Genomic DNA, 9,855 nt, shown 5'->3' with positions numbered 1-9,855 from the left:
CTCATTGGGTATGACACGTTATGCCATAAACCGTTTACATCTGAGAATGAATCATCAAATCAGCATTTGACTCACATCGGGGAGTGACATATGCCACAGCGCTGTGGAGATAGGTCTGACCACGCAAGACTAGCATTTGTCAAATAATGGCCGGAAACTCGTCAATAAACCATGTTCAAACCGGTTTGTCTTCACAGGAAACGACCTCCAGCTCAGCGAGTCGGGCAGCGACAGTGATGACGACTGAACTCTCCGTTGGTCAGTCTCTCTCTCTCTCTCTCTCTTTCTCTCTCTCTCTCTCCACACACTCCTCCTTTCTGCCTGGTGCTACTGTTCCTTTGCTGTGATAACTGACACCAGCTGTATATCTTGGTTTGACTGTTTTTCTGATTAGATTTTAGTATATATCCCTAAAGCTGGCCAGCCTGGGACTTTAAGAGTGTATTTTTATTAGATGTATATTTTGTTTTGTATAGCGAGACTTGAGAGGTTTGGAAGATTATATATTAGAGTGCACATACATATTTTCTGTACTTAGAGCTGCTAGTTTTATCTACTCATATCATGTGTTTTTGTTTTTAGGCTAAGACAGTGAAGAGATTGTCTTAAAATATCATCCCTCATTCTCTCACCTTGTCTGGTTATTCATCAGAGAAGGTTGGGGGGGGGGGGGGGGGGGGGGGGGGGGGGGGCTCTCCACATCGTTTGTGTCAATTCACTATGAATACAAAAATCGCAGCATTGCACAGATAAACCTGTGCATCCTGCAACATCAGCAACAAATCAGAGAAAACACACATCTGCTTAACTAGTGGGTTGAGATCAGTGTGTACTCTGTGCCTTCCATAGTTTTAAAGGGTTTGCTGGTTATCTTTCATGAAGTTATAAATCTCACCTTCATTTGTTAGAAATGAATAAATGTCTTTTTATGGGATTTGTTGACAAGAAGAAAAATACAGAGTTGTACTCTTGGTCTTGATCTTTAAACAGTTACTAGATGAACTTTTAGGTTGCTGTTGTGTTATGATTTCACTTTTCAGGTTTTGGCATTGTGAGTTCAGTTTAGTCATACAACAGATTTAGTAGATTAAGATTCTGCCTAATTTGATTTAGACTTCTGACATCCAGAGCCACATGGACCCCATCAATGGAGCCAAGTTGCAGCTGTTAAAAGCTGCATTTCATCATTTTGTCATCTGTTTTGTAACCAGAAGGGGGCAGAAAAGACCCCCAAATCAAACTCACAGAAACACAGACCTGATACTGTATGTATAAGCTAATAATGTTATGGCTAATGTGTTAGCAACAGTTGAATGTAAGGTTGTTCTCCACAAACTCCTGAGAAAAATATCTGGCTTCTGTTTTTGATCAGGGCGTCAGAAACTCCCACATACGGTCTGTTTGTAGCTGGAGAATCAAAAACACTGAGCCAAAAGAGGCAAAGAAATCCCCGTGGAGCTGCAGCGTCGTCTGTCATTGGCCGGGCTGCCATGTAAAGGCGCTGACGCACCAACCCGATGATCGGCCGTCGGACAGTCTGGCGAGGTCGGTGAGTCGAGTCGGTCCGGCGTGTTCCGTGCCGTCGTCCGTCGGAGGAGCCGTCGGCTTACATTTGGGCCGATTAGACATGTTGACTCGGGACTCAATGACCGGTCTGATTGGTGGAGTGCTAGCCCTTGACTAGTGAATTAGTGCCATTATGTTAAAACACTTACCGGAAATATTTTCAGAAACATGTTACGGTGAACAAGTTTCGTAAAATATGCGATCGCACTCCGAACGAGCCGCCATGATGGTCGGCTTTGAAATTCGGGAGAAGCCAGACCCACGTGACGCTTTTGTCATTTCCGTTTTTTTTTTTTGGGCGACAGTAAAGCTCAGCGCCGCCTGCTGTCACTTCGGTGTGTCCTGAGGTACTCGTTGGACCGATGGGAGCCAATGATCAGTCCGACTTCCTTTACTGCCGCCAGTCGGCCGTCGGGTCGGTGTGTCAGAGCCTTAAAAGCCTTAAACACTACATGCCCTGCGTCAAACAGACGAGGAGTTAGTAAGTTAGTTAATAGCTGCTACTAATGCATTTCCTCATTTTTTGTCACAATAAACCCCACTGACTCACAGTGTAAACACTTAATAGGGTTGGGCGTCGTTTTGATTTTAACATTTCTGATTCCAATTTTCAGGTTTAGGGTTATTACTAGTTTGATTGTAGTTTGAGAGGGTGGAGGTTAAACGGGTCACATGCTTATTTCACAGATAAAAAGAAAATAATATTTTGATTTAATAGTGATTTGCAGTTTTAACGGCCTGTTTCAGTTAAATAAACCCGCAATTTAGAGCACTGCTCACTGTGCTCCATGGCTGCAACACAACAAACACCTGGAAGAAGAGCTGGGCTATATATCGATATTATATCAATATCGGGATATGAGACTAGATATCGTCTTAGATTTTGGATATCGTAATATGGCATAAGTGTTTTAAAGGCTGCGTTACAGTAAAGTGATGTCATTTTCTGAACTGACCAGACTGTTATAGCTGTACTATTATTGGCCTTTACCCACCTAGTCATTATATCCACATTAATGATGATTATTTCTCAAAAATCTCATTGTGTAAATATTTTGTGAAAGCACCAATAGTCAACACTACAATATCTTTGCTGTATTGATAGAGGTATTTTGTCAAAAATATCCATTAATAAACCACCTGAAACTCAAACGCTACAGGGTTAAGTCTGGGAAAACAGCTTTAGTAGTAAGAGAAAATCAAGTATCACAATATTTTTGACCAAATACATCAATGTCGATATTGAGGCAATATTGTAAGGTTGACTATTGGTGTTTTAACAAAATATTAACACAATGAAAGCTTTGATAAATAATCACTAGTAATGTGGATATAATGACTAAGTGGGTAAAGGTAAATATTACAACAGCTAGAATAGTCTAGTAAGTTCAGAAAATTACATCACTTTACTGTGATGCCATAATACAATATCTAAAATTTAAGATGATATGTGTCCTTAAATAGCCATGCTGATATAATAGCGATATATTAGTATCCTGGTATTATTTTCAAAGTGACCACTGTTTGTTTCACATTTGTTTTATCAGTCGTCTCATTTATTTTCCAATTAAACAGAGAACATCTTATTTTTGATTCCACACGTTCATATAATCCATATATTGTAGAAGCTTTCCATACCTTACAGCAGTGAGTTTGGATATGAAGATGAATGTGTCATTTTGGGACATATGCCAAAGAGTTGCAGAGAGGGGGCGTTCACAGAGTCACGTCTGTGTGGAAATCTTTAGATTTTTTTTTCTTTTATCCGAGACTGTTTGAGTCGTCGTGCGTTAGGGATCAACCGATACTGGTTCTTCGAGGCCGGTGGCCATACTGATTATTAGTAGTTGATGAAAATAATAACCAGTATTTGAAACCAAAATGCATTTACAGTGAAATTTAAAATCTTTCAAGTCAAAATTGAGATGCTTGAATGTTACACACTCCAAAACAAAGCTATGTTTTAATGCTTTACGCAATTATTCAATAAATTAGAAACTTTAAACAAAGTCTCGCATTGCCAGACCTTCTTTCACAGCGCTGCGGAGGAGGGTCTGGCTAGTCCACCCAGCATTCTGAGATGGGAGAAAAACGTGCTCTGGTTTATTGGAATTTCTTTAAACCAATCACAATCGTCATGGGCGATGCAAAATAGTCTCAGGAAGGAGCTTGTTTTGGTGGAACGTGTGTACGTTCAAAGGTTGTTTTATTTACTGCGATTGGTCTAGCTAGCCGTCTGGATTTACCCTGCAGAGACCTGAGGACCAGGTAACCATAGTCCTCAGATTGGACAGATAGTCTAGCTAGCCGTCTGGATTTACCCTGCAGAGACCTGAGGACCAGGAAACCATAGTCCTCAGATTGGACAGATAGTCTAGCTAGCTGTCTGGATTTACCCTGCAGAGACCTGAGGACCAGGTAACCAGAGTCCTCAGATTGGACAGATAGTCTAGCTAGCTGTCTGGATTTACCCTGCAGAGACCTGAGGACCAGGAAACCATAGTCCTCAGATTGGACAGATAGTCTAGCTAGCTGTCTGGATTTACCCTGCAGAGACCTTAGGACCAGGTAACCACAGTCCTCAGAAATCCACCAGAGTTTAGAATGCCAACACAAAGAAAGCGGAAGGTGACAAACATCCGGCCAAAAGGACACACGGCAAAATGTCCAGCGACAACGGAGCAATACCGGAAGTGGAACGTTTTTAATTCATTAACTTTATCGGTTATCAGGCAAATAACACGCCGACACAGATCATCTGCAAACCGCAGATCATCAGCCAGGGAGATAGCCGGTCTGTCCCCATCGTGCATACACAGGGACGTCAGTGATTGGCTCTTTCCCGGCCCTGCAGGGTGTTAGTGAAGATCGTTTGGCGCTGGTCGTACAGTATTACATTATTAATGCAACAAAACATCCACAAGTCAGAAACACTACCGAAGAGTTTCATCACAAAAATGCCAAGAGATTTAGTTCATCTATGGTCAGAGTTCAAACTAATCTTTATCGGTTTATGTTTCTCCAAATGTGAAAAAACACTGAAACTTAAGTTTTCTGCAATTGGTAAAATGTTGTGGGAATGAAAAAAAACAAAACATCAAAAGTATGTTGATGTTTTATCTCTAGTAACTAGACAACTGATCTGTCGTAAAGACTTGTGATCAACAAGAAATTGTTTTTTATTTTTCATGTGTTTTCACTTCCTTGTCTGGGATTAGACCTCTTCTACCAACAACCTCCATTAGTTGACCAATTGATAAGTGGATCAACAGAAAAATAATCACCAACTATTTTGATTGCGTTGCTGTTTCCCACCTCTCAAATAAAGATACTTCCTGATTGTCTCTGTTTTGTTTATCATATTAAACTGAACTTTGGGTTTTAGACTGACAAAATAAGACATTTAAAGACATCAACCTGGACTTTGAGAAAGTTGGATGGATGCTTTTTCTTTTTCTTTTTTTTTTCTATTTTCTGACATTTTATAGAATTTGGTTTTTCCAGCTCACAAGTCAACGGAGAGTTGCTAGCCTGACCCTAGCTGCAAATTACATGTGCTGTCGCTAGGCTGCGTCTAGATTTCTAGGCTAGGTGCGGACGGCAACATGTGCGCCGAGGGTCTGCAGAGCGTCCGGTCGCCGAGCCACGCACCCCCAAGGTATTACTAATTTTCTTTTTTCAATATTTTCTAGCAATACGACCGCGTTGCCATGATTGGCTACATGATCGCCGTGAACCGCCTGGTCTTTCCTTCTGATCGCGACTCAAAGAACAGACTTCTTCTCTCCTGTAGCCAATCATTGCAACGCGGTCGTATTGTTACAAAGTCTTGGAGGTTTGTGGTTCGCCGATCAGACCCTCCGCCTACGGTCGCCCAGGCCGCGTATGCGTCATGTCGCCGTCCGACAACAAATGTACTAAAGACCAGACGGTTTTTACCGTCGCCAGTGTTTCCCAAAGCCCTACAGTATGAAACACACAGTACTAAACATGTTTCTGGCAGCTTAAATCCAAGAATATCTGTATCTAACAACCTGTACCGGTCACTGGACATCCACTCCTAGGAATCTTTGGTGGGAATAGTCTCTTGAAATGAATGTATGAAGGTTTTCTCTAAATATTTACTAATTAAAGTTTTGAAAGGCTAAACGATTTCAATTACTTGTCAAATTCAGTTTGGGGAACATTGTGATATTGCTAAACTAATCTGCTGTTGTTTGAGATGCAGGCTAACTGTTGTTGGAGCTTTATATCGTACCTGTGTGTTCTCAAATGTGTCGTTATACAACGTTTATCTTTGTTTTATGAGCTCCCAGAACAGAGGATTCGATTGTGAGTTAGAATCCGGGCCAAGCAGAATCTGGTTCACACAGTCCGCTGCATTCTGCAGATTTTCAATTTGGATCACCGCGGAAAACTCTGATTTGAGATGAAAGCCCACATGAAATCTGCTGATTCCATGTGTGCTTGGTTAGGAGATGCCTGTGAACTGACAAACCGCTCAGTACTCGAAACCACACCAGTGTCAAGACTCCTGATAGTTACCAGTTTACTGTGATGGTTGAAGGAACACTACTCTACCTTTCCTCTGTGGTAGTCCCTCTAATGCCTGTAACACTCTTCTGTTGTTAAATTAACTTTGTTCCATTCGGGTCTTTAGTTCTCATGTTTTGGTTTTAGTGCTGTGTTTATGTGAAATGTGTTTGTACAAATGTGACGTGTATTAAAAGTGTGCAAATGAATTTGAAATGGGAGTTTTCACTCTTCATTGAATTGGGTGTTTGATCAGCTTGGAATGGAACTACTGTAAGTACATTTACTCAACCACTGAGATACTACATGCCCATTTCACTACATTGTTTTGACAGTTTTAGTTACTTTACAAGTTAGGATTTTTTTTCACTGTAAGAGCAATTTGTTTTTGATTATCGTTAGTCATTTTCTTTACAAAAACATTTCATGGTTTAATCCTTGTTGTCTGCCCTTCAAAATTGAAAATGAACACTTTTGTTGACGCTTTTTAATCAATGTTTTTAACTTTTTCTTACGTTTTTGTCCCTTTTTTCAATGTTTGTCACTTGTAACACTAACTTATTAACTTTAGTTTTACAGTTATTTTTGGTCAATAAACCTCATTTTTAGGAAATGACACCTAATGTTTGAGTTAAAAAAACAGAAACTAGGAATTATTGAGACTAAAATTAAAGGAATGGATGTTGATGGATAATCACAGACTGGAATATGTCAACTTTTACTCAATAATATTTCAAAACCACTTCAATTGGTTTTTCAAAATGCTATAAAATTGAATAAGACCCAAAATTAATGAAAGTAGAGATTTGTACTTGCCAAAGAGCGTTGGGTGGAATCAATCATGTTAGTTGGGGTAATTACAATTGGGGAATTAAAAAGAACATTGATATAGGAAAACGGGTCAATTTGACCCTAGGACAACACAAGGGTTAAACTTAGAGAATGTATTTTGTTTTTTCCTTTCAATAATGATAAGTATAATGTATTAGTAATATTGTTTCTCACTACGTTCACTAATTTTACAAATCAAACAATCAATTGATTAATGGAGAAAATAATCAGCCGATTAATCCATAATGAAAATAACGATTAGTTGCAGTAACAGTCCCATTTACCTGCATTGAGTACTTTTACTTTTTATTTAACTACATATACCTTATTCTACTTGCATACTTTTTCTTAAAGCTTTAGTGCTTTTTAATAATAACTTTTTAATAATAAGGATTTACCTTCTCCATTCAAGCCGTTAACATATGAGTTGCTACAGAGCTAATTAAGACTCCATACAACTCTCTCTCTGTTTCTCAGTATGTTCACAACATGGCGTCCGGCCACTTTCACTAGCAGAGACTCGTGTGAAGATAACGACCTCGTCTGAAGAGTCCATCGTGTATTTTAATCCTCCTTGGTGGGGGGGTGTGGTGCGTAATCACCCCAACCGGTCATCAGACTCCGCCTACCAAGAGTCTGGGTCTGGGTCTGTCCCAGGTTTCTTCCAAAACGGAAGTTTTTCCTCGCCACTGTGGCCCTGTTGCTTGCTCTGGAGAAACCACTAGACCTGTTGGGTCCTTGTAAATTCTGGAGTGTGGTCTAGACCTGCTCTATCTGTAAAGGGTCTCCAGATAACTCTTGTTATGAATTGATACTATAAATGAAATTGAAATTAAAATCACGTAAGGCTTGTATCATGTTCATGCACCGTCAAGAATTCCTCATGGGGGAGACAGAAACCTCTCTCTCTCTCTCTCTCTCTCTCTCTCTCTCTCTCTCTCTCTCTCTCTCTCTCTCTCTCTCTCTCTCTCTCTCTCTCTCTCTCTCTCTCTCTCCGCCTCTCTCTCCCTCTCTCTCTCTCTCTCTCTCTCTCTGTCTCTCTCTCTCTCTTTCTCTCTCTGAATTTAAAAAAAACATTCTTCACTACAGCTTTACAACATTCTGGACTTTGGCTGCAGGTAACAACTGTTCCTTGAGACTTTGAACTCTCTGAGGTTGCATGTCTGTAGGTTTTGAGCAGTTCAGTCGAAGAGCAATTTCCCCCCTCTCAGATTGTTTCATATGAAAATGAATTATTTTAATTTATATAAAATAGAAACATTATTTTGAGAGTTACTGTATGTTGTTTCTTTTTCCCGGGAAATCTTTTAATGAAAGGTGCTTTGCTCAAAGGTACAATTCCTCCTTCAGTTTTCCAGATGTCTCCAGTTCCTTTGGGGGCTTGAACCTGCGACCTCCGGGCCTTCTCCTACAATTATTAAAGCTTTTAAATCTGAGGAAAGTAAAGACCAGTCAGAAATGAACTTCGATAAAAGATTATATTGCTGGTCTTAAATAATTATCGTCAAGTGAAACGTATGCTTAGATGAACACCTTCAGTTTGAGACGAACCACAACAACCTGTACACGGAGAAGATTAATTAACATACAGTACTTTTTCCCTGCGATGGTGCAACAACTGAGTCACATTTGGGCATTTCTCTTCAAACAGTAACACAACAAATACATAAATAGCTTTTGTTTCCCTTTAAATCATTCATAACGCAATTATGTTCATGAGTCTGGCTCTTGCTACATGTCATTTGACCGATATATAAATTAACATCAACAACAAATAATAATAATAATAATTAGAATAATTAGAACAATAATAATATAAAAGCTGTCTGTCTTTCATATAAATCTGGCTAGCTTACAGTTTGAAATGATTGAACAGAGATCACGAGGGCAGCTTTGACACGATGCATCGGAGAGTTTCTCCGCTTTGAATCTCCTTAGTCCACACGCAGGTGCTCAGTTTCCCACTTCAGGGTGTTTGGGGGGGACATTTGGGCGCCATGTTGGCTCAAGCAGGAGTCCACTGGCCCAAATAGTTCCCCAGGGGTCCGTGGCAGCGTGGGCAAACGTTCCTCAGGAGGGTTGAGACTGTAAAATCTCCAAAATAGAGTTTTTATTCCCGGGAGTTCAATTCTTCTTGCACAAGCTTGAAATTCGGGTCAGCACAAGGAAGTCCGCGGCGCGGATCCTCCTCCCATCGCCGTGGCGTGTGTAGCTCTGGACCCTGAGTACCTGGTCGCATCTGATCTGTCAACTTTTTTTTTTTAGACCCTTTTGTGTCCTTCCTGGCTTCTTTGGGCTCCTTGATTCTGATATTATAAATGACCGTCTCTGACCCATCCCCCCCCCCCCTCTCCTTCCCTCCCACCTGGGTCACGAGGGTCACCGTCCGGGGCAGGCCGTGGGTTTGATGCAGCGTCCCTGGAACAGCACCAGGTTGGCGGGGCAGTGGCAGCCGGCCACGCAGGGCTTGTGGCACGGCCCGATCTCGTTCCAGTTGTCGCAGGTTTTGGTGCAGCCGGGTCCGCAGGTGTCGTACACAGCGCCGTGCTTACACTGGGTGGCTGAAGGGGAGAGCAAACATCATGTAAGGGTAATTTAAAAAACTTAGTATCACAACTAAAAGAGTTCATTTGTGGAACAGCTGCAGTGAAGAGATCAAATCATGTACAACAATGAGCAATTGTAAGGGACTATTTAAAATGAGTTTATTGAATAAATACAAAAAGGACTCGAGATGATTGTATTGTGTACTGACTGTTCTTGGGCTTATATACTACTATACTATGTCTGGTTTGGATGGGTTATTATTTAGATAGATGGAAAAGAAAAAATGTGTACATGTATTTTGTTTGTGTTTCTAAGTTGTATGTGCAAATGTGCGTGTAGGTAGATATACTTGAGGGGGGGGGGAGGGGGACTCAAAGT

General features: G+C 40.8%; 2 protein-coding genes and 1 long non-coding RNA gene across 4 annotated transcripts in view; 2 read left to right on the top strand and 1 right to left on the bottom strand.

Annotated features, from left to right (window-relative positions):
- Positions 1-1,435, top strand: part of eaf1 (ELL associated factor 1) — a 7,824-nt gene extending 6,389 nt beyond the window's left edge. The window contains exon 6 of the mRNA XM_032517507.1: positions 198-1,435. Within this exon, the coding sequence (XP_032373398.1) occupies positions 198-247 (50 nt within the window). The 3' untranslated portion in view covers positions 248-1,435. The remainder of the gene's footprint in view (positions 1-197) is intronic.
- Positions 1,436-1,486: 51 nt separating this feature from the next.
- LOC116690501 (uncharacterized) overlaps positions 1,487-9,855 on the top strand; it is a 22,693-nt gene continuing 14,324 nt past the window's right edge. Inside the window, exon 1 of the long non-coding RNA XR_004332273.1 lies at positions 1,487-2,091. This is a non-coding gene — a long non-coding RNA (uncharacterized LOC116690501). The remainder of the gene's footprint in view (positions 2,092-9,855) is intronic.
- Positions 8,390-9,855, bottom strand: part of bmper (BMP binding endothelial regulator) — a 37,973-nt gene continuing 36,507 nt past the window's right edge. For both annotated transcript variants that reach the window (XM_032517506.1, XM_032517505.1), the window contains exon 16: positions 8,390-9,491. In XM_032517506.1, coding sequence (XP_032373397.1) covers positions 9,310-9,491 — 182 coding nt within the window. In that variant the 3' untranslated portion in view covers positions 8,390-9,309. The remainder of the gene's footprint in view (positions 9,492-9,855) is intronic.

This window comes from Etheostoma spectabile, chromosome 6 (assembly GCF_008692095.1).
Source record: "Etheostoma spectabile isolate EspeVRDwgs_2016 chromosome 6, UIUC_Espe_1.0, whole genome shotgun sequence".
Classification (NCBI taxonomy): Eukaryota; Metazoa; Chordata; class Actinopteri; order Perciformes; family Percidae; genus Etheostoma; species Etheostoma spectabile.
The sequence above is the reverse complement of the archived record's forward strand: the minus strand, read 5'-3'. Positions and strand labels throughout refer to the sequence as shown.